This window comes from Cetorhinus maximus, chromosome 30, assembly GCF_964194155.1.
Source record: "Cetorhinus maximus chromosome 30, sCetMax3.hap1.1, whole genome shotgun sequence".
Classification (NCBI taxonomy): Eukaryota; Metazoa; Chordata; class Chondrichthyes; order Lamniformes; family Cetorhinidae; genus Cetorhinus; species Cetorhinus maximus.
This window is the reverse complement of record NC_135908.1, coordinates 19673999-19698759: the sequence shown is the minus strand read 5'-3', so window position 1 is coordinate 19698759 and position 24761 is coordinate 19673999. Positions and strand designations below refer to the sequence as shown.

Here is a 24761-nt window from a genome sequence, read left to right as displayed (position 1 = left end):
GGTAGTTTAGATCATTTGGCACAAAACAATCTTTGGGCAGTGACCGACTGGATCACAGGCTTCTTCACAGCTACCAACAATGAGACTGATCAACAATAAGGCACGATTTATAAAGGGGAAGATGCCGAGTAGCTGAGAGATCAAGGCCTGTTAAATGTCACGACTTTACATTACTACTGGCACTTCTCGCCAGTTAAAATAAAATTATGGACATGTGAATAGGTCACTGCGTTGCTACCACATGTTACATAGCTTCTGCTTGTTACCACAACAACAAAAGTTTGCAAATAAAAAAAGAAATAAAAGAAACTCTCAACTCAGACAGGAATTGAAACATGAGTTAATATTCCCCCGGTAAATGCAGATTTTTGGGTTTACTTTAATTCCACTTGTGGCACTCAATTAGGGGAAATTCACACTCAGGTATCATATGACCAGTTGTTCTGTTAGGCGCAAATTAAACAGCTTACATGACAAATGATGTAAACATTTTGCATGCTACTTTGGCTTTCCTAAATCTGATTTGTGGGATTCTGCTGGAAACTAATAAATATTATTCTAACACAGAACTGAACCATTATAGGTGAAAACATAGGATATCAAACATTCCTACAATTCTCTGCCCTTGCTTCTGTCGCTCTTTTAATACTTTCTTTCTGACTTCACAACAACGCAGCATCAGCAATACACCTGAATGGCAGGCCCACTTCTTCCTTCTCTGACCTGGTCGAGATTGAGAAGTTCTTAAGTTGAGTGGCACAGCAAAAGCCCTCTCCTGCTACCCTTTATAGTCTCACACACAAACAGTTTTGATTTGAATGTTAAATGGGCCACTGTCACTCATGTTTATGGTCCAGCAGACTGTACACAGAGCCCTGTGAAGAGGTCGAGAGCACCTCAGCAAATGGATGTAAACTCTGACAGTGAACTATCACACACTTATTCTTCTGCAAATATTCATGCACAATTTGAAACTATTGAAGATAAAAAGACTTGATATGATTGTGCTAACCAATCGCAACAGCCAGCATAACACACATCAAGTCCGACTTCCAGCACATGGCTTAATTTATTCAAAAGCTCTCTTCAACTGCTGCAAATATACTTATGTGCTTATCCAGAGTACAGGAGCTTATTGGTTATCGAACTTGACCAGCAACAGATCAGGAGTTCAAATCCCATCATGGCAAGTTATGAATCTAAATTCAATCAATTTGGTAAATTTGGGCTGGTGTCATGAAAAGTACTGAACTGACATAAAAACACACCTGGTTCACAAAGGAAGGAGGAGCCACCATCCTTGCTTGGTTTGTGACTCCTGCCCCAGACAACGTGGTAAACTCCTAACGCACTCAGAATAATTCAGGTTGGGCTTTAAACACTGCACTGTGTTGCCTACAACCCATGAAGAAATATAAAACAATGTTTCAACCTGTCCTTTATTGAAGTAGACAGCAATTTGTGGATTTAAAAAAAAATTGACTCTGCAGGATTATTAGCTCCATGACATGCTTTTGTTTTAACTACTTCATGGAATGTGCGCAGCACTGGCAAGGTCAGCATTTATTGCCCATCCCTAACTGGTGCCTTCTTGAACCACTGCAGTCCATGTGGTGTAAATACACCCACAGTGCTAGTTAGGAAGGGAGTTCCAGAATTTTGACCTAGCGAAAGTGAAGGAATGGTGATATATTTCCAAGGATGGTGAGTAGCTTGGAAGGAATTCGCAATTGCTGGTGACACATGTGTCTGCTGCCCTTGTTCCAGGTGGTAGAGATGGTCAGTTTGAGAGGTGCCATTGAAGGATCCTTGGTGAGTTGCTGCAGTGCATCTAGTAGCTGGTACACACTGCTGCCACTGTGTACTGGTGGTGAAGGGAGTGAATGGTTAAGGTGGCGGAGAATGCCAATCAAGCTTTTCTTGAAAATCAACAGCAGTGCAGAAACTATAAAAGTCTTCAATGTTGCTACTGAGGGAGCTCAGCATAGCACAGTCTAGTACTGATAACTGAATTATCTTTAAACAATTTAAATAACATGGGTTTCATCAGGTAATTTTGAATTAAGTAGAGATTATAGACATTGCTGGCCTAGTCAAAAGGAGGTGCTTTGATTGCCAATAACATTTTTTGCTTTTAATCTGTACATGCTATATTATGGAAATTTTAGACTGTTATCCTCACACTACGACAATAGAGTGATGTATGAACTTAGTGACTCCATTTGCAAATGGAAGATTCTGCTTCTTATGGAATGTTAAAGGATTACCAGTACATTGGCACCATGGCAACTGTTTCTTTACCTGCAGCAGGGAGTGGCTCTGCCTGAAAATCTATTACAGCATTTTTCAGATAATAGCTTCCCTGCAATGTAAATCACCAACTACAGAAGAAGTTTTCATATTATTTCAGACTGAAACACTAATGGATAGAAACAGATTCAGTACAATTATATGACATGACGTGAAATTTGAATTTAGGGATGATATATGGTATACCGGTTACACACTCCATTCCAGGCAGTATACCACTTAACGCATACCGTATTATGCTGTGCACCGGTTACTCACTGTACAGAGAGCAGTACATCAAGCAGCTTGGAAAATATATCCACCTTCCACTTTAAATATTCCTTACAATTCCCAATTGAGAGCAGGGAATTGAGCTGATCTTGACCCCTGCCATTGCTGATCCGTAACTAACCACAACTTTCCCTTTTTCTGTTCTTCATTCCAACCTCCCTTCGACAGCTTAAAATCAGGAGCTCACCATATGTCAATCAAAGGCACATACCACACACCCGACTGTGCCATTGTGGCACCTATAAGTAAATCAGCTCTGCCAATTGTTATTTTGAACAAAGAACCAAAAATATTTCATCTGCATAGAAAGGGTTGCTCATAATCATTTGTAATTTTAAACAACACCATGATGTGGCAAATTGTTGTTAAGGTGTAGCGCAGCATCATTGCCTGCATATTCCTACATGACTGCCATACAGAGAAACAGAAGTAGGTCATTTATCTCAAGCCTATTTCGCCATTCAATAGATCATGGCTGATCTGTACATCAGCACCACCAGCCCCACCTTGGTGCTATATCCCTTAATGCCCTAACAAACAGCTATCAATCTCAGTTTTTAAATTTTAATTGACCTAGTTTCAATAACTTGTTTTTATAGAACACAGATTTCTGCTACCCTTTGTGTAAAAGTGCTTCCTGACATCAGCCCCGAACAGCCCAACTCTAATTTTAGGGTTATGTTCCCTTGTTTTGGACTCCCACCAGTGGAAAGTTCTCCTCCCCTCTCTCTCTCTAACCTATCAAATCTTTTAATCATCTTGAACACCTCAACCTGATCATCTCTTAATCTTCTATACTGAAGGGAATACAGGCCTCGTATAAGCAACTTGTCCTCACAAGTTAACCCTTTTAACCTGTTCTTTTTGGGTTTACATGCAAATGAACTAACAATGAGCAGTTGAATGTGCCTGGCGGTGTCTCCCGTCGGATGTCCTCATATTCCTCGTAGATTCCCCTTTTCTGAACGGTGTTGACGTGGTCCAACAGTTCTTCCACCGTCATTCCTTCCAGTCCTGGCACGTGTATGGACACTTCATCACGTGGGAAGCCAGTGATGAGCTCGTCCAACGAGTCACTGTGTCCATTTGGTGAGGTTAAAAACTGTTTGTTCCAGCTGGAATGGTCCAGTTTCAGCACCCCGCCTAAATGCTCTGGCAGGCAGTCCCTGGGCAAGTATTGTTTCAACTCGTGCGTCTTCACCATCTGCACCTGCAACATACACACAAAAGACAGATTAGAGCAAGTGCACTTGGAAGAATGTAATTTGCCCACTATATGCGATGTCCTGGTGTAACATACATGACATCTGCAGACGAGAAGAAGTTAGGATTTACTGTACTCTGCCAGCTGAGTGAGAGGTACTTTCATTAAGGCCTCTTAGTTCCCCTAGCCGTGCCGAGCATAAAACGTACATGCTGCCAGTTTTTCATAGAAGATTCCAATTAATTCGATACTGGAGATACTTTCCCTTAAAGGATGTTTGTAACATTTGTTCCTCCCACTGGAGTGTTGTGGAAAAAAACTTTCCGGTCTGCATAAGTGATAGTATACAATTTCTAGAATTCATTGGCAGTTCCTACTCAAAATAAATTCCGTACTTATGTTGTAATCGGCAACCTTTACACTGAGGTAATGCAAACGACGAATAGGTTATTGCTTTTTGATATATGTACACAATTGCCCATTTTGAATGAGGATATTTTAAGTGATGGGGGCTGCACCAGCTGCAAAAATAGTCACCGGGCAGCAGCTCCCTCTGGAGGGTTGTTTATGATCAGATATATGCACAATCCACAGGCTCCCAACGTTATGGTAGATTTTAGTTTAAGATTATTAAAATGATTGAAGGCTGTTTCAATAACTTAGCAAGGTGTGCATGCGTGATTCTGTGTAGGTGGTGGCTAAGACACCCATGATGCCCCCTCTGGTCAAAGAGTCTGCTAACACTCACTGTCAAAGATAAGGAATAATGGTCACCTGGCCAGGGTTGTAATAGGATGATCCAAGCTATAGGATCGTACTCCTAGTTTGGGAGCAAATAACTTCAGGGAGGTGGGGTGAGGGCTGGAAATGACTGCCCAATCCCCACAGAGAGATTCTAGTCTCAGATGTGCTCTCCACTGCAGAAAAAACATTTTCAGAAAGCAACCTGCCCTCAGGCAAGGAGAGTGGAGAAACATCAATTTCTATAAATACACAAGAAATCTCTACTACAACAAGGATCGAAGTAGAGAAAGCATTTATCCGATATCTACTGAATTTGCAGATTCCCTCTATGTCTGGTTCCGTATGACTAACCAGTTCTTACACAAACTCCTCCTGCGAAGCTCACGTTATAGCGGAGTGACAGCTCTAATACATAGGTGTGAATTTCCCAAGAGCTGTCACCCCACATTCCTTGGGTTCAGACCAAAGTTATGAAAAATAAATAGCTCTCCAACAGGAACCAGCAGCATAGGACAGTAAATAGGGAAGAGCAGCATTCAGTGTTTCAGACCTGTGCTGGACTACTGCAAAGTGATGTTGATTGGAGTGCAGTATCAATGGTTTACCAATGACCCAACTTCCACACAGCTGACAGCCTGCACAGAATCAATTTTCACAGGACTTACTATCAGACAACAAAGTGACCTCTACTGAATCCACTCAGCCAGTCAACCAAGTGAATGCGCTCATCTTGTGACACAAAATAGCACTGTGACACATGGATTCAGAGCATGGAACTGACTGTTTATGAACTCTTACCCACTACTAAAACCGGTGAACATTATGTTTCAAAAAATATTGCATACCACTGTATTCAGCACAGAAACCTTCTGACAAAGGACGACAGGGACAAAACTGTAACTCCTCTTGTTCCCACAGATGCTGCCTGTAAGCGGCTCCCGTTCCTGTTCCCCTCCTTCAATGGCTCTTGAACTTTAGGATTTTATAGAGAACAAAACTGCACTGACACAGGGTTCGGCTCAACTACAAACTTGCTGTTTATTAGAAATAAATGTCCTAATGTCCTAATATAAAACTCTAATCTGGTTTAAATGACACGACACCTCTGTTGGTTCATCTGATTTAAATCCCTCAACGATTCGACCGTGGCTCCCAACCAAATCACACAAAGTCACCACGACTTATTAGGAAAATCCTTTACTGGAAAAATCACACGCAAAACCCCACATTTCTGCCCCAACCATACTTAGCTCAGACCCAAACTCCCTGGATTTGGTCGTTACTCTTAAATTACTCTAACCTCTCAGCCCCAATACCTCTTGTATTTGGCTGATAACTTACAATCCTCCACAAGGTTTGTCCTTCTGGTAAGAACTGTAGGTTCGCAACCCTTCCTGACCCTCCTTCTTGAGTGCAGCCCCAAACCTTCAGGCCAGTATCACCATATGGCTGAAAACACTTACAATCCCAACACAGCTGGTCTGTCCGGTGTTGACTTAGGCCTGAGTCAAGGCACCAAACTCGACCCTTCGTCCGACTGCAGTGCCAAACCCTTCGCTCTTGTCCTCTTTATGATGATTCTTATCAAAATATCATGAACATATTTCCTGAGGCCATCCTGCTAAATAGTTAGTGCTTAGCACTTTCTTTGATCCTTCAAGTCTGTTCCAGACAGACTTACTCAAGGATCATCCTCCGCCATTTCCGCCAACTCCAGCATGATGACACCACCAAACACATCTTCCCTTCACCCCCCCGGCGGCATTCCGCAGGGATCGTTCCCTCTGGGACACCCTGGTCCACTCCTCCATCACCCCCTCCACTTCAACCCCTTCCCATGCAACCGCAGAAGATGCAACACCTGCCCCTTTACTTCCCCTCTCCTCACCGTCCAAGGGCCCAAACACTCATTTCAAGTGAAGCAGCATTTCACCTGTACTTCCCTCAATTTAGTCTACTGCATTTGTTGCTCCCAATGCGGTTTCCTCTACTTTGGAGAGACCAAACGCAGACTGGGTGATCGCTTTGCAGAACACCTTCGTTCTGTCCGCAAGCATTACCCAGACCTCCCTGTCGCTTGCCATTTCAACACTCCACCCTGCTCTCATGCCCACACGTCCGTCCTTGGCTTGCTGCATTGTTCCAGTGAAGCTCAATGCAAACTGGAAGAACAGCACCTCATCTTCCGACTCGGCACTTTACAGCCTTTCGGACTGAATATTGAGTTAAACAATTTTAGATCATGAACTCTCTCCTCCATCCCCACCCCCTTTCTGATTTTTCCCCCTCCTTTTTGTTTTTTCCAATAATTTATATAGATTTTTCTTTTCCCACCTATTTCCATTATTTTTAAATGTATTTCCATCCATTGTTTTATCTCTACCTTTTAGCCTTTTTCGATTCCTTCACCCCACCCCACCCCTACTAGGGCTATCTGTACCTTGCTTGTCCTGCTTTCTACTCTTAATTTACACATTCCTTTAGATAATATCACCACCTTCAACACCTCTTTGTCCTTTTGTCTGTGACATCTTGTGGTTATCTCCACCTATTACTGGCCCTCTATCCAGCTCTCTTGTCCCAACCTCCCCTTAAACCAGCTTATATTTCACCCCTTTCCTATTTTCCCTTAGTTCTGTTGAAGAGTCATGCAGACTCGAAACGTTAACTGTGCTCCCTTCCATAGATGCTGCCAGACTTGCTGAGTTTTTCCAGGTATTTTTGTTTTGGTTTTCGCTTTCCAGCATCCGCAGTTTTTTGCTTTTATTTCAGTGCTGATGTTGTTTCCACAACTGAAAACAATGAATCTCACCAAGGTGAGGTATCTCTGGCTCCGAAGCTGATCTTTATGTGAAATGTTTCTCTCCTTCTGTGACAGGAGTGAATGGATGTTGTCTGGGACCATTTGGTTGTGACAATGGCCTCCTTCATTTCTTAATTAGATTACATGATGGTGGTTATCCTGTGTTCACTGCTGTGATAATGTCTTAAATTCCAGTCCTTTTAATAGTATCAGTTCTGTTGTGATGTTGGATTGTCTGAGGTTAATCCCTGCCCCAGTGTGTTGTTTTGAGGCTGGGCTTTTGTTGACAGTATTTGTGTCTGTGGGGGTTTTGGGGATTTTCCAACACATTTTATACAGTCCAGTTGCAGGGGATTCTGATCCCACATCTCCCCCCTTTAATATCTCAAATATGAGAGGTATCACCTCCGATGAAAATCTTCTACCATGTGAAGGGACTTGCAAGCCTCAGCTACATCACTGTCTAGACATTAGAGATCGTTACCAGTCTCCAGCTACACCACTCTCCTAGGTTTTGTCTTATGGTTTTCTGTTTTAATTTGCATGATAATTTTAACATATACAATATCATCAACATTTGTACCATCACTACCACATGTGAGGCAACTCGAATCCAGGAAGGAATTTCAATATTAAAATCAATATCCCACCAAGGTGGGGAGGCTATTTCCCCGATATCATCCCCTGCGCCTGTGTTAGCTGTTCAAGAGCATAATAGTGCTTTTGGGACAACTCCACCTCCTTAACCAATTTCGTGAGATGCTCGGGCAAGGATGGAATATCATATCCAAAGTGGGCTACGTTTTCTTGGAGATTCGGGAGGGCACTGCCTACAGAGGTTCACCAAGGTATGATCCCAGGTGGGGATTATTCTCTCCTGTGAAATAGGGGGCTTGAAACAGAAGGTCGGGTCCTGAATGGGGCACCACGTGTCATTGTTTAGCCTAAACTGGTGGTAACACGGTATGTCCCATTGCCCTCATATGCCACCCAAGGTCAAACATGGTCCTGGACCTGCATAGTGCAGTTGTTGGGTCATGTAATTCCCAATGCAAACCCGCACACCAGTCAGTGGAATTTGTTCAGATGGTTCGGGCACAACACCACACGTGCATCCCTTTAAATCCGTGCTGGACATGGAGCTCCCCCATTTGACCACATACGGAGGGGCCATTTGGTGCCGCACAAGTACCCCATTTCAGGTGACCCCAATATTCTCTATCCGGTGTACTGGCGCCAGCCGTTGTCACTGGCCCATCACTGGCATCCTGAGAACCACCCCCATTACAGTCTGGTTATACTGGCCACAGTCAATTGGGACTGGGTACGCCTCAGAGGCTAACCGCAGCTGGCACGGGTTCAAGAGGTTGTCATGGGTGCTCATGACCCTTAAGTGTCTGTTGTCGACCCACGATGGTATGCGACATTGCCTCAAATCCTCCAAATTACTGCACCCCTCACTCAGCAACCATGCACCATACATAACACATGCGTCGTTCTGGGCGGCCCGGTCCGATGTGTTCCGGTCCTCTTTTATGAGTCTGTTTATAGTCTGGGCATGACTCTCCAGTTCAGCTATTATTTCCCTCAGGTGGATTGTCATGACTTGATTTTCTCGTAACTCTTGCCTTTCAATTTTGTTACCTTCCCCTAGTATTTTCTTTAATTGATCCCACAAGGTATTGACCTGCAGCTGGAGTTGGGCATTATCTAAGCTATTGATCAGTGATGTCCCTGTATTAAATACCATGGCTGCGTCATTGACCAACTCCCTCTTTCATATACATCCTCTCGAATTTTGACCCTGTAATCTAGATCATAGAATTGTCAGGACGTCTCCTTTAACAATTTCTCATATAACTTCTCCTTCTCTGCTGGGCACCATAGGGGCAGTCGTACCTCCATCAAATTGAGGACAACATATGCTACCTCAATGTACATCATGGTACACCATCTTCCCCATCGGGATCAGCACTAACCCATTCCTAGGTCCGGGTGTCATTGTAGGGCACTTAACCCCTTCTCTTTGGGACTGTTGGTAGGGTCTTCCTTCTGTGCACTACCAGTTCGGTTGCATTTATACGTGTTTGGAGGATCTAGGACCACACACAAGTCTAAACTTCCAGTTCAGTCCATACCAGACCCGGAGTCCTGCCATTGCCACTTAAGAGCAATGGTCCTTCCAACACATTTTATACAGTCCAGTTGCATGGGATTCCGATCCCACATCCTGATCGGCTGATTAGCATCTTCTGTTTTTGTTTCCGATTTCCAGTATCTGCAATTATTTTGCTTTTTGCTTCTCTTTGGCATCACCTTCATTCAATCACAAGTCAGTGTCTCAAGTGTGTAAAAGGCCACATGGCATTTAGAATTTATTGAAATAACAGGAAAGTGGTGCTTGTTTTATTAAAAATACAGACTCCCTCACTTCCTGTTTTGTGTCCAGCTGAGACAATTTTGCTCACGCAGCAGAAACATAATTATCTACTATAATGAGGGAGATAGCCTAGCCTATGACCAAAGTTCTACGAAGCAGAAGGTAACTCTTGCAAATCTGGAGGTTGTGAGCCCTCTGATTTAAATTTCAAATTTTAAAACTTTAGTCCCAAGAGGCAATGCAAAGAAAGACAGACTTGCATCTATATAGCACTTTTCACAACCAATGGACATCTCAAAGCGCTTTACAGTCAATGAAATGCTTTTGAAGTGTAGTCACTGTTGTCATGTAGGAGATGCAGCTGCCAATATATGCACAGCAAACTCCCACAAACAGCAATGTGATAATGACCAGATAATCTGTTTTTGTGACGCTGTTTGAAGGGTACGTATTGTCCAGGACAACTCCTCTAGTCTTAAGAGTCATAGAATGGTTATAGCACAGAAGGAGGCCATTTTACCTGTGCTGGCTCTTTGCAACAGCATCTCACCTGGCCCCACTCCCCTGGCTTTTCCTCATAGCGCAGCAACTTCTCTCTCTCCAGGTGATTATCCAATTCTCTTTTGAAAGTCAGAATTCAATCTGCCGCCATCAAATTCTCAGGCCGTGCATTCCTGATCCTAACGACTTGCTGTGTAAAAAATTTTTTCCTAATGCCTCCTTTGGTTCTTTTGCCAATCACTTTAAATCAGTGTCCTCTTGTTCTTGATCCTTTTGCCAATAGGAACATCTATTCTGTTGAGGCCCCTCTTGATTTTGAATAGATCTACCAAATCCCTTCTTCTCCAAGGGCCACAGCCCCAGCTTCTCCAATCTATCCATCTAACTTAAGTTCCTCATCCCCAGAGCCATTCTCATGAACTTTTTCTAACACATTCACATTCTTCTTAAAGTATGGTGCCCAGAACTGGACTCCAGTTGAGTGCAAATCAGTGTTTTACACGGGTTTAGCATAACTTTCTTGCTTTTGTACTCTATGCCCCTATTTATAAAGCCCCGGATCCTGTATGGCTTATTAACTGGTTTCTCAACCTGCCCTGCCAACTTCAATGACGTGTACACATTTAACTCCAGGTTCCTCTGCTCCTGCACCCACTTTAGAATTGTACTCTTTATTTTATAATTTCCTCACCTCATTCTTCCTACCAAAATGAATCACTTCTCTATATTAAATTTTGTCTGCCACTTGTCCATTCATTCCACCAACTTGTGTCCTTTCAAAATTCTACACTATCCTCCTCACAGCTCACAATGCTTCCAAGTGTCATAGGCAAATTTTGAAATTGTATCCTGCACACTCAAGTCTAGGTCATTAATATACATCAGGAAAAGCAGGGGTCCTAACACCGACCCCTGGGGAGCCCTAATGTATACCTTCCTCCAATCTGAAAAACAACTGTTCACTTCTACTCTGTTTCCTGCCACTCAGCTAATTTCATATCCATGCTGCCACTGTCCCTTTTATCCCATGTGCTCTAATTTTGTTCTCAAGTCTGTTTATGCTGCACTTTATCAAATGTCTTTTGGAAGTCCATGTACACCGCATCAACCGTCTCTGTTACTTCATCAAAAAACTCAATCAAATTAGCTAAACACTATTTGCCTGTAACAAATCCATGCTGGCTTTTCTAAATTGATCCACATTTGCCCAAGTGACTGCTAATTTTGTCCCAAATTAACATTTTTATTTGACAAAAATAGGGTTCATCCCAACAGCCAAACTAGACATAGAGACAAACCTTCAAAGTTTTAAGGACACCGTTAGGAAATAGAGATAGTTTAAGTACGTTATATGTGTATTTGGATGTGTTAGGAATAAGGTATATCTTTAAGTTCAAGTTCAATTTATATTTTTTTCTATTTTTGGGTTAAAAGGTGAAACCTGGGGTCTAGTTTCATTTTTGAGTGGAGACAGCAGGTCTAAAGCTCTGTTTGTATACATGCATTAGCCCCCCCCCCCCCCCAACCAACACCACCACACTCACCCCACCCACCGTGCACACACAGGCAGAGAAAACTAAAGAAAAGAAGTTTGAGTTCAGTTGGATGCAGTTGCCAGCAGAAGCAGGTTCCAGAAACTAAAGAAGAAAGTCCCAAAATCCAGGGAGGTGGAACAGGAAAGGTCCCAAGAGGACAGTCTAGTCAAAGGACAAGGATAGAATTCTGGAAAAGGTTCTGCTCTGTGCAAGTGAAAGTAAGGAGCAGAGAGAGGAAGGCTCCAAGCTGCAAGTGAAGAAAAACTGCAGAAGCAGATTTAAAGCAAAAACGATTTGGGAGAAGTCAGAAAGCCCAAAGAGACAGTTGAAGGTCTGTAACTCTTTACTATGGGCATGTGAAGCAGTAGTGTTCTGTTGGCATGGCTGAATCAGTGAGAGTGCATGGGAGAAAGTTTGAATACATGTGGTGACCCAGGGGACAGGAACATCGGAAAGAGTGTTCAAAGCGCTGGAGGTAGACCCTTGTGGAAGACGTATGAGAGAAAGTGTTGTTTGGGAGAAGATTCCAAAGCGAGCTCTCGGAGAATGGGGATTGGAAGCCCTCGTGTGAAAGACGGAGTTCAGTGAGGCCGGTTGGCTCATGGTGTGACAAGCGTCTGGGGGGAGCTGAAGAGGGATCCATTGCATCCGTTTAGGGTGGCATCTATCATTTGGTTTCAGAGTGTGGTGTGTCTGACCACCAGTCACCATTTGGTTTACATGGACTATGTACTTACTGTGAACAAGAGAATATAAGATAGCTTTTGTAATGTGTGTTATCCTTACAAATTTCATATATCTGTAAAGGTATAGTTGTGGTTGAGGGAGTATTGTAATATAGTTCATTTTTTCCTGTTTAATAAATATTTATTCTTTTGTTACAAGTTCATCAACTGACTCCTGTGACTCTGCAATAGCCACTCTCCACGTATCTAAACAAAAAATAAAAGTTAGGATCTATCAAGCCAGGTTCCACCTTGAGATCTGGCTTGTCCAGTAGTAACATCAGCTGGGATCATAACAGTGCCAATTATTATTAAAGAAACATACTGTCCACCCTGCCCTTTCGCCAATCTGAAGCAAATGTACACTGTGGCTAGGGGATAGGCTAACTAACAGGAAACAGAGTTGTGATAAATGATTCATTTTCAGGTTAGCAAACTGTAACTAGTGCGGTGCCCTGGGGATCAGTGCTGAGGCCTCAATTATCTACAATTCTGATGACTTGAATGAAGGGACCAACTGTATTGGAGCCAAATTTGCTGACAATACAAAAGATAGGCAGGAAAGCAAGTTGTGAAAAGGATACAAAGGGTCTGCAAAGGGATACAGATAAGTTAAGTGAATGCACAAAAATTTGGCAGTTGGAATATAAGGTGGGAAAATGTTAGGTTGTCCACTTTGTCAGGAAGAAAAGTAAAGTAGAATGTTATTTAAATGGAGGGGGACTGCAGAATGCTGCGGAACAGAGATCGGTGTGTGCCTGTACATGAATCGCAAAATGTTAGCATGCAGGCACAATAAGTTATTAGGAAGGCAAATGGAATATTGACTATAATTGCATGTATAAAATGTATGGCGCATAAAAGTCTTGCTACAATTGTACAGGCTATTGGTGAGGCCACACCTAGAGTACTGTGTACAGTTTGGGAGGGATATACTTGCATTGGAAGCAGTTCAGAGAAGGTTCACTCAGCTGATTCCTGGCATGAAAGGGTTGTCTTATGAGGAAAGATATGTATTTATTTCTTATGCATTTTGGTAGGAAGAACCCATGTTCCTGTCCATACAGGCAATATAAAACGAGTGGTGAAATTCTGAAGGCGGGGTAGAAAGATCTGGGTAGATATGGGCATAGATCAGTGAAGGTGGCAGGACAGCTGAAGACAGCAGTTAATAATGCATATAGTACCCTGGGCTTTAATAATAGGGGCATTGAGTACAACAGCAAGGAGGCTATGCTGAATTTATGTAAGACACTCCTTAGGTCTCAGCTGGAGTGTTGTGTACAGTTCTGGGCACCACACTATAGGAAGGAAGTGAACACATTGGAGAGTGTGCATAAGAGGTTTACAAGAATGGTTCCAGGGATGAGAAACTTCAGCTATGAGGATAGATTGGCGAGGTTGGGACTGTTCTCCTTGTAGAGAAGAAGGCAAAGATGAGATTTGATAGAGATGTTCAAAATCATGAGGGGGCTGGACAGAGTAGATTGTGAGAAGCTGTTCCCGCTCGTAAAAGGATCAAGAATAAGAGTGCATAGATTCAATCGAGGCATTCAAGAGGGCATTAATGATTATTTGAATAGAAACAATGTGCAGGGGTATGGGGAAAAGGCAGGGCAATGGCACTAAGTCATAATGCTCATTTGGAGAGCTGGTGCAGGCACGAATGGCCTCCTTCTATGCCGTTAAAATTCTGTGATTCTGTGAAAGGTTGCGTAGGTTGGGCCGATACTAATTGGCGTTAGATGAATGAAAGGTGATCTTATTGAAACATATCAGGTCCTGAGGGGAGTTAACAGGGTAGGTGCTGAATGTTTCCTCTTGTGAGGAAATCTAGAAGTAGGGAGTGCAGCGGGGTCTCCAGTTTAAGACTGAGATGAGGAAAAATTTCTTCTCTTACAGGGTTTAATCTTTGGGATTCTCATCTCCAAAGAACAGTGGAGGCTGGGTCACTGAACATATTCAAGACTGAGTTAGATTTTTGATCAACAAGGGAGTTGAGGGCTATGAGGGGCAGGCAGGAAAGTGGAATTAAGGTCACAATCTGATCAGCCACAATGCTCCTGTTTCTCATGATCCCATTATCTGATCAGGCATTCTTGACTGGATATTGACTGAAGAATTTCTACCAAAAGGCATTGCTAGATTTTTCTCACTGCATCTTATCACATCTTATTCTATCTTTTGCAAGAACTCACAGTTGCTAATATATTTCTATTTTAAGGTATTTCAACCATATCTTCCCAACTTTGCTCAATGCAACAGGAACTGACTTCCTGCATTTTATCATATCAGCACATTGGCCCAAGGATCCATAGGCACCCCATCTGAACACTTCCCCAGTCATTTCAGTCCTTTGGGAAAGACAGATTCTGGAGCTAGAAAAACCATTGATTCATTCCAGCCCGTCTGTAACACCTCTTCATTCAAATAATGCAAAACTAGTTCCAATCCCTACACTGCCCTCTCTCTTTCTCTGCTTCAAATATTAATTAATTTTCTCTTAAAAGAGGCAATAGTCTCTGCCTCAACTACACCCTTTGTCAAAGCAATCCATACTCCAAGAAAGCCTCAGTATTAAGGAATTTCTCCCATATTATACAGCAGCGCCAAACACATACAAGGATGTATTCCATTTAGCAACTTGTGCATAAAGAAATTTTTCCCATTCTTAATATATCATCCTTCCAGAAAGCATTATGTCTTAATTATTAAAACCCATTTGCCACATCCACTATCAGTTAACTGATGAATATCTGTCGGGCCAGAGGAAAGAATCACTTGTCGCAGTTATCAAGACCATCTTCCATTGTCCAACCAATTTATTGCATCTCCATCCCGTTCACGTGTCGTAATTTTCAGCAATCATTTATGAGGGACTCATCAATAACCAAGAGTAAACCATTTATAACATTTTTGTGTAATTATTTCAATGATAACACGCAATGGTATGAGTTCACGATGACAAATTTATAAACTAGCAGTTGGAACCAATTTTTAGAAGCTACAAAAATATACTTCATTAAAATTTCTTACTCCGGTTGAAAAGGTACAAGTACTTTCTACATTTCGCAGTGCCCTGCAACTTTTATCACATAGATATCAAGAAAAGAATTGGATGAATTGTAGTGGAAACCACGATGGAAGTGGCAGACTCTGACTGCCCAATTATTCTGTACTTTGACAACCCTAGTTTGGCAAATGACTTAAATCTGTACTGAACATTTGAATACAAGGAGCTCAATTCCAAGATCAAGGTGCTCTCTAGAAAATCTATCAACAGGAAGGAGTGATGTGCATGGCTGGAATTCTGTGTAAACTGTGCATTAATACAAAATCCTCTCAGTTGCAGCCACAGCAACTTCTAACATAACCAGGATCATTTCACGTGCTGCTCAAGTCACAGTTCTGTAGACCGGCTGCATTGCTCTGATATGGTAGATAGTGGACCATGGCATAGAGTAGACCATTGCTCCAATTAATAACTGTGGTTCTCCTGAAGTGTGCACAGCGCAATATCGGGGTTAATCTGTAGCATAAGAGAGTTGACAATGTCCCACTGCAGGAGGGCACAGATTTTTAAGGGACAAACAGATGTATAGTTGACATTTTGTACACTCTCATCACTTCTGACCTACCAGCTTTTGCAGCTAGCTCAGTCAGGAATCTGGGATACAGTTTACTGGACTGACATATCACCTATACATAAAAGTGTTGCACAGGTCATTGTGGCGCAGCAGAACAAAGTATTTAAAAGTACATGTTCTAAATTAGGTGACAACATTACTGAAAAGCTTGCACAGGACTTACTCTTTCCCGTAGTTTTTCTTTAAGAATTAAGCTTAGAACGGAATATGGGAATCGAAACCAGACAGGTGCACCAACAATGAACACTTTCTTCAAACGAGCAGGAAAGGCTCCCTGAAAACAGATAGATATTACTGTATTGGATTATAACTTAAACATTGGCAGAAAAATAACTTACTGACATCTAAAAGGATGTTGCTTCCAAGGTAAAATAACAAAGCTTTACCAGATCTAGAAATTTATTTATTTTGGGGAAACAAAACAGTTTATCAAGATAGGAACAGGTGAGTACACATGACAGGACCCCACCTGCACAGCTTGACAGATATGGAAGTATGACTCCAGTATAATTTCTGTTGCCAGAATAAAAGCTAGAGGAAGGAAAGAAGAAAGAGAGAATGACGAGAATCGGGAGAGAGAAAAAGAAAAATAATTTTCTTTAGTGGGCAGTGAGTAAAACATGATTAAATCAAAAAAAAAGACCTACTCATCAAAATAAAATCTCAAATGGACAAATGTCATTATTGCACAGCACTAACATGGTGGTGTGAAGAGGGGTAAGCAGATTGTGAGTATGTAACTCTTTTGAGTACATTCACAGTTCTTGACTTTTTTTTTTCTTTTTTGTTCAAAGTCCTGGAGTGGGACATGAACCCACAACCTTCTGACTCAAAGGTGAGGGTGCTATGAACTGAGCCACAGCTGACACCTCATTGTGAGTATGTATCAGCACCAATCTGCAGCCTGATCTTATAACAGTAACACACCTGACAGGCCACCTTATTTGATCATTATTGGGAGGAGGTATAGAGGGGAAATGAATCAGTTGCATTAGACAATTATGGAGCTTTGCCCCTTTAATTACCAGAGTTGTGAAGCCCTCATTTAGAAGATAAAAGCATAGGCAAGGTGTTATGATGTTGCACCCTCCTCTGAATGAAATATTAATTTCAGGTAAACCACATGTTGTTTGCAGCTGAAACACACATCAATTAACCTAGATAGCCACGTGACTGCACTGTGTTTCACCGTATGTACTTTGAGGCAACTTAAGAGATGAGTACAAGAGCTACACACTTCAGTGTACTGTATTTACATTTGTTTCTGGCCCACTGACAGGTTGGGAGGTTCAGAACGGAAAAGGAAAGAGATCAAGCATGAAACAAGCCAGGTGTGAACTGCACTGTGGCACTAACACCCCAAAAAAGACACTTGCTCATTATTGGAGAATCATTCAAAAGAAATTAAAGGTTAATTGCATGTGTAATACTAACTCAAAACCACAGCAAGACAGCTATTCAGTATATTGTTAGACTTAGCAGACGTCTGTTAATGGGGTCATCGTATGAGGAGGATAGGGGCACGGTCCTACATCATCCGGAGCACAGAAATGATGTGCGAATGAAAATTCCTCGAAATGTACAACAGAAGTTTTCTAAACTCAAAGCAGCAGATTTTATAACTCAAGCATTCTCCATCCTCATCCTTGAACATTCTTATGCACTGATCAACTCCCACTGGAATAATGAAACAGATTTAATCACAACTCATCCCATTTGCAGACCCTGGACATTTCCATTAACCAGCTTCAATTCATCAGCAGAGAATCAATACAGCAGTCAAAAAACATTTAACTTACATTTCAGTTTCTTTATCAAATTCTTCATAGCCTCTGTCCTTCCCCATCTTGTAACCTCCCCCAGCACTGCAATGCTCTCCCCAAGCCCCCTCACACCTCTGACTTGAATCTCTTGTACAATCCTTTTTCTCTTCACCTCTGCCTTCAGTCAGTCCAGCCTCTATGCTCGGGAAATTTCTTCTCTGCATCCCTTCACCTCCCTTAAAATCCTCTGTATACACAACTCTTTCACTAAACCTTTAGTCATCCATCTTAATATGTCCTTCCTTGACTCAACGTCCTTTTCTTATTACATAGAATTACATAGCAGCGATGAAGAGCCATGAGAGGTTTCTATATGCTAAAGGCGTAAGAGAAATACAAGTTAGGTGCAATGCTACTTCCGAAAATGATTACGGTTCCCCGCATTGAGGAGACGAGGAAACCAGACCGAATGCTCAAGGAAGCCAAATCTGGGGAAATAACTGGAGGCTTTGAAGTGAAGCTATGTGGATTCATACATTAAAAGCTAAACAGTTATACTCAACTTTTAGAAACATTTTTCTGATTCGTCTTTTGAATAGAGTTGTCGTACACTTCAAGGTTTGCTAATATTGATACCAAATCATCAGCAAGTTACCTCTAGTTACATTTTATATTAAAATTCTAGTCAGCCAGTGGCATAGGTAATCAGCAAAAAAAAAAACCTTTTTTGAAACAAGTAAGTGCAACCACTCTCTTTAAATGAGTGACAGGGTAACTGACAGACAGTGACAACTCAACCTTAAATATGAATGGGAAGACATGTAATGGTGAAATTTTCTTGCATTTCTATTTCATTAATAATGTAAACTATTCCATTACAGACTGCAAGTTCACTTTATATAACATCAGGGGTAAAAATATCTTTACTTTATACCTGCTGTTCTCTAACGAAGTTTATTTTCTTCAACAAAAGCAACTCCTATTTATGTAGCACCTTTAACATGGTAAAATTCTCCAAAACACTATACAGGAGTGTTATTAGGCAACATTTGACACTGAGCTACATAAAGAGCCGCATATTAGTTCAGAAAGCCAAAAGCTGGTCAAAGAAGTAGGCATTAAATAACATTTTAAAGGAGGAGAGAGGAGAAGCAAAGTGGAGAATTTCAGGGAGGGAATGCCAGATTAGGGCCTTGGCAGCAGAAGGCACAGCCACTGTTAGTGGAATGAATGAAATTGGGGATGCACATAAAGCCAGAATTGAAGGAATGCAGTCCTCTGGTGCAGGAGGAGGTTAGAGTAGGGGAGAGGCAGATTCAAGTATCTTCAAATAGAATGAAGAATGAAAGAAGAATGAAAATAGAACATTAACATGATTGATTATAAGGAAAGGGAATAAAGATAAAGCGACTATATTCACATGCAACTGTTAGAATGCATTAAAATCAAAACAATACAAACAGAACTCGTCCAATTTAGAGCCCCAAACAATCCTCATCCACCACCACTCTCTGGTTGAACTTGTTCTCTCACTGAACAATTTCTCCTTAAACTCATCTCACTTCCTCCAAATAAAAGGTGTGGCTATGGGCCCCAGTTATGCCGGTCTCTTTATGGGGTATATGGAACATTCCTTGTTCCAGTCCTACTCAGGCCCCCTCCTACAAGTCTTTCTCCAGTACATTGATGACTGCTTCGGTGCTACTTCATGCTCTCATCTGGATCTGGAAAAATTTATTAATTTTGCTTCCAATTTCCACCCCTCCATCATTTTCACATGGTCCATTACTAACACTTCTCTTCCCTTCCTCGACCTCTCTGTCTCAATTTCTGGTGATAGGACGTCCACCAATATTCATTACAAGCCTACCAACTCCCACAGCTACCTCGACTACAGCTCCTCACACCCCGCTTCCTGTAAGGACTCCATCCCATTTTCTCAGTTCCTTCGCCTCCATTCTGATGATGTCACTTTCCAAAACAGCTCCTCTGACATGTCTTCCTTAACCGAGGTTTTCCACCTACGGTGGTTGACAGGGCCCTCAACAGTGTCCGGCCGATCTCCCGCGCATCCGCCCTCACACCTTCCTCTCCCTCCCAGAACCATGATAGGGTCCCCCTTGTCCTCACTTATCACCCCACCAGCCTCCGTGTTCAAAGGATCATCCTCCGCCAACTCCAGCATGATGCCACCACCAAACACATCTTCCCTTTACCCCCTGGCGGCTTTCCGCAGGGATCGTTCCCTCTGGGACACCTTGGTCCACTACGCCATCACCCCCTACACCTCAACCCCCTCCCACGGCACCTTCCCATGCAACCGCAGAAGGTGCAGCACCTGCCCCTTTACTTCCCCCCTCCTCACCGTCCAAGAGCTCAAACACTCCTTTCAAGTGAAGCAGCATTTCACTTGCACTTCCCTCAATTTAGTCTACTGCATTTGCTGCTCCCAATGCGGTTTCCTCTACATTGGAGAGACCAAACGCAGACTGGGTGACCGCTTTGCACCTTCGGTCTGTCTGCAAGCATGACCCAGACCTCCCTGTCGCTTGCCATTTCAACACACCACCCTACTCTCATGCCCGTCCTTGGCCTGCTGCAATGTTCCAGTGAAGCTCAAAGCAAACTGGAAGAACAGCACCTCATCTTCCGACTAGGCACTTTACAGCCTTCCAGACTTAATATTGAGTTCAACAACTTCAGAACATGAACTCTCTCCTCCATCCCCACCTCCTTTCCGATCCCTCTTTATCCAATAATTTATAATTTTAAAAAAATATATTTTTCTTTTCCCAACTATTTTTAAATTTATTTCCATTCATTGTTTTATCTCCACCTTTTAGCCCATTTCGATCCCTTCCCCCTGCCCGACCCCCACTAGGGCCATCTGTCACTTGCTCGTCCTGCTTTCTACCCTTAATGTCCCCTTTAGCACATTCCTTAGATAATATCACCACCGTCAACACCCCTTTGTCCTTTTGTCTATGACATCTTTGGCAATCTCATCTTTGCCTCCACCTATCACTGGCTCTCTATCCAGTTCTACCTGTCCCACCCCCCTCTACAAGCTTATATTTCACCTCATTTCTCTATTTCCTTAGTTCTGATGAAGAGTCATATGGACTCGAAACGTTAACTGTATCCCTCTCCGCAGATGCTGTCAGACCTGCTGAGTTTTTCCAGCTATTTTTGTTTTCGTCCAATTTATAAACGTGACTCCCTAAAAAGGAAGGCCAGGGGCGGAATCGTCTCAGATTTGCACTAAGTGCAGTAGCAGGTGAGAAAAACCATGTTTTAGTCATGACAGCATCCATGCCGTATCATCTCAATCCTGCTGCATTAATGATGTTTCCTGGGAAACACGCTGTTTCCATAGCGGGTGGACTCTCATTCGCCTGCCACGCCATCACCTTGCTGCTTCATCACGCCGGGTGCCACATTTAAAGTGCAGCCGCATGCACACCTCTCAGTGCTTCCAGCCCACGACTGCTGCAAAGACAACATGGTCCTTAAAAACAAAAAAACTGCAACTTCCCCCCCGCCCCGGTTTAATGACGCATCCCTCGAGCACTTTTGGATGCCGGGGAGGCCCGGCATGACCACCTCTACCCCCGTTCTGGCCGCAGGGTGCGTAGCAACATCACCAATCCAGCATGGGAGACGGTGGCAGCAGTGGTCAGTGCCAATGCCCTGCAAAAGAGAACAGCCACCAGTGCCGCTACAGGATGAGTGATCTCATCCGTTCCATGAGGATAAGTCACTCTTCTCATCACTCTCAACTCTCTCACTCTCAAACCCATCACACATCACAGGGATCTCACACCTCAAGGGACACCACCACTAACTCTCACACACACTCTCAAATCTTCCTCAGGCTCATATCCTCTGGAGCTCGCAGCCTCACCCCATCCATGGCTCTGCTCACCACACAAACATTCCACACAGTGCCAAGTGTCCTGCTCACAGTCTCTCCATCTGTTTTCATGCAGGAAAAGCCTGCTTACAACAGCAGGGAGAGGTCCCAGACCAGGGGGTGGAGTTAGGCCCCTCACTCACTTTGAGGAGTGTGCCATCGCGCTGACTGGTGAGGATGTGGATTATGCCTGTGGTGAGGGTGAGGTCAGCAGTGGACACCCATGTGAGAATCCTGCACTGCATCATCCCTCTCCCAACACAACTGAGGAGTGCCCTCTCTCCTGCTTTTAACTGTGCTGCCATGCACTAATTATCTCTACCTTGGTTCACAGGGAGATCTGCTAAACGACCGACACCCTCAACCAGCCAGTCCCTCAGCTCCATCCAGGTCCTCACCTCCAGCCAAGAGGACACCTCCTCCACTGAAGAGCTGGAAATAAGCAGCCTGGAAGCGCTTACACACACCTTCTACCAGTGCAGAGGCACATGCCTCGGTAGGATCTAGATCTAGTGCAGGCTCGGGTTCACAATCTGTTGGCCACCGCATGAACACGTGTCCACAGCAGGAGGAGGCAGGTTCATGCAAGCTCCCCGGCACTTGGAGGGTTGCTGGGGAAGAGGCATCTGTGAGGTCCAAGTCTCACGAGGACGAACCTTTGGATTTGGCCTTCCAACTCATCCTGCAGAGTCAGCAGACAGCGGGGGAACATCACGCAGAGTTGTTGGAAGCCCTCAGCAGAGTGGCATGTGAGTCAATGGAGTGCATCCACCTGGTCTCTGATGAAGTGGTGCCCACATGTGCACGTATGGAGGTCTCCATGGAGAGGATGGCGGATGCCATGGAGACCCTAGTCTAGCAGAACGCAGAGAAGCGTGCAGACCTGTGGGAGTTCCTGCAATGGTGATGTGAGGGGGAAATGGGGAACCTCGACGGCCCCTCAGGAGCTCCTTCCCCTCAAGGAGTCAGGCCAGGGCCCTCGAGCATCCAAAAGGAGGAGGAGGAGTGGCAGCTGGACACCCCTGGGTCATCCAATCAGGAATCTCAGAGGCTGTCCTCTCCTTCCAAGTACCCTTTGCCTATGACCCCCTCAACCTCGTCTTCTGTCACCACAGAGGGAGCAGCTGGCCCACTGGAGGACAGCCAAAACAAGCCGGGGCCCCCAAGGCCTCAGCTCTCCAGTGGACCCACGCTGAAGGCGAGGCAACAGGGCCAACCATTGCACAGGCTGTCTCCACCCCTGTTGCGGATGTCAGGGCAGCACCTAGAAGTCTAAAGCATTGAAAAGTTAAAAAATTCTGATCACAATTGGTGGCATGGGTGAACACATTTTGTCACTTTACAATCTGGAGATATATCCACTTCCACTGAATAATGTGTAATGTAGACTTTCAGCGTCATTGACAGACTTCGTGAGTCCTCCCACTGCATCCCCCTCACCTCCCAGTAGCCGTTCAGCTGCACATAGCTGGCCCACGAGTGATTCTGGAGGGAGAAGTGTGCGCGTGGCAGGGCCTTTCGGAGCCTCGAGCAAGCACTCTCTCCCTCGCACGCAGATCCTTCATGTTTCACACTCATCTCAATATCCTGAGCGTTTTCAATGCTGCCTGCTGGGGTTCCCTTTCAGTTGACCATCTGAGCTGATCTGCATCTCCACCCACCCACTGATCACACTCCCATGCAGCACCTGATCTCGCCCAATAACAACGCTTGTTTCAATTTCGATTTAGCCAGCCTTGCTCCGCCATCCTTTCCCCTCCCCCAGTCACCCATTTCCTTTCCCCTATTACCGTTGACCCCCCAGGCATCATCTTCCACCTTCCCTCCGTGACCTACCAGCCACAACCGCTTTTCTTCTGGGGAATGTCTAGCTGAACATGCACATTCCCTTCCTTCCCGAAAATCCCATCTCCACCCACGTTAGCCTCCCCAACCACCTCATTCCCATCCCCAGGGTCCGCGTTTGCCTTCAAGCCCCAACCAACCACCCTCGCCATCCCTTCTACCGATACTGTTGAACCCTCACCCTCCCACCTCGGTCATTCTCACCATTCCCTCATATCACGCCCACCCTCAGTTCGCTCCTCAGGATGCAGTCATGGACTCATCAGAGCCCTCCCTTGCACATTCACCTGGACATTCCTCCCTCCGGACTCATTCCCCCCTTGGAACCCCTTCCCCCCTGCCACACCCCGATCTCCCCCGCCCTCCTTTAGTCCTTCCCTTTCCTGACTCCTTCAGGCACCCTTACTTCTTCCTTCAGCCTTGCTCCCTTCCGACTCCTTCCTCCACCCTTACTCCCTCCCCTCTCTGCACTCCTTCCTCCCCCTGGACTCCTTACCCTCTCTGCACTGCTTCCTTCCTCCCTCCCGGACTCCTTGCCCTCTCTGCACTCTTTCCCCCAAAATCCTTCCCTTACACCTTCAGCCCCCTCCTTACACCTACCTCCCCAGTTGCCATTTTCTCCCCCATTACCCCCTCCTTCCGCCATAGTCCTTCCCCCCCCAACACCTTCGTTCCCCCTAACCTCCCACCCATCCCGACACCTTTGTTCCCCTCTCCCAACCTACCCCCCAACCCTGACACCTTCGTTTCCTGCCCCTCCCAACCTTCCCCGCAACCAGATACCTTTGTTCCCTCCCCAGCAACCTCACCCCATCCTGTTACCTCTTTCTCTCCCAGTCGATCCTAGACCTTCCTTTCCCACCCCACCGGTACATCTTCCTCTCCCAAACCAGCTGGACCTTCTTCTCCACCCCCTCAGCCATATTCCGTTGTGAACAAATCCTCAACAGTGACTTCCGCCTTCTGTGAGCTGCTTTGCAGCAAAGCCACGTCCATGAGAATTCCTCCAGGGTCCCATTGCTGTCGGGCTCCAGCATCTTCTGCTCCTCAGATATCCACGATGTGAGCAAGGTTCTGGGGGCTAAGTCCCAACTTATGCAGGTCACGCTTGTCAAGACGTG

The 24761-nt window shown here is 44.3% G+C and overlaps 1 protein-coding gene across 1 annotated transcript in view; it reads right to left on the bottom strand.

The window, feature by feature from the left end:
* The window catches only part of ptpn9a (protein tyrosine phosphatase non-receptor type 9a), a 224515-nt gene that overhangs the window by 48402 nt on the left and 151352 nt on the right, over positions 1–24761 (bottom strand). Inside the window, exons 6-7 of the mRNA XM_078532553.1 lie at positions 16283–16393; positions 3471–3790 (exon numbers count right to left, since the gene is read on the bottom strand). Of these exons, the coding sequence (XP_078388679.1) occupies positions 3471–3790; positions 16283–16393 (431 nt within the window). The remainder of the gene's footprint in view (positions 1–3470; positions 3791–16282; positions 16394–24761) is intronic.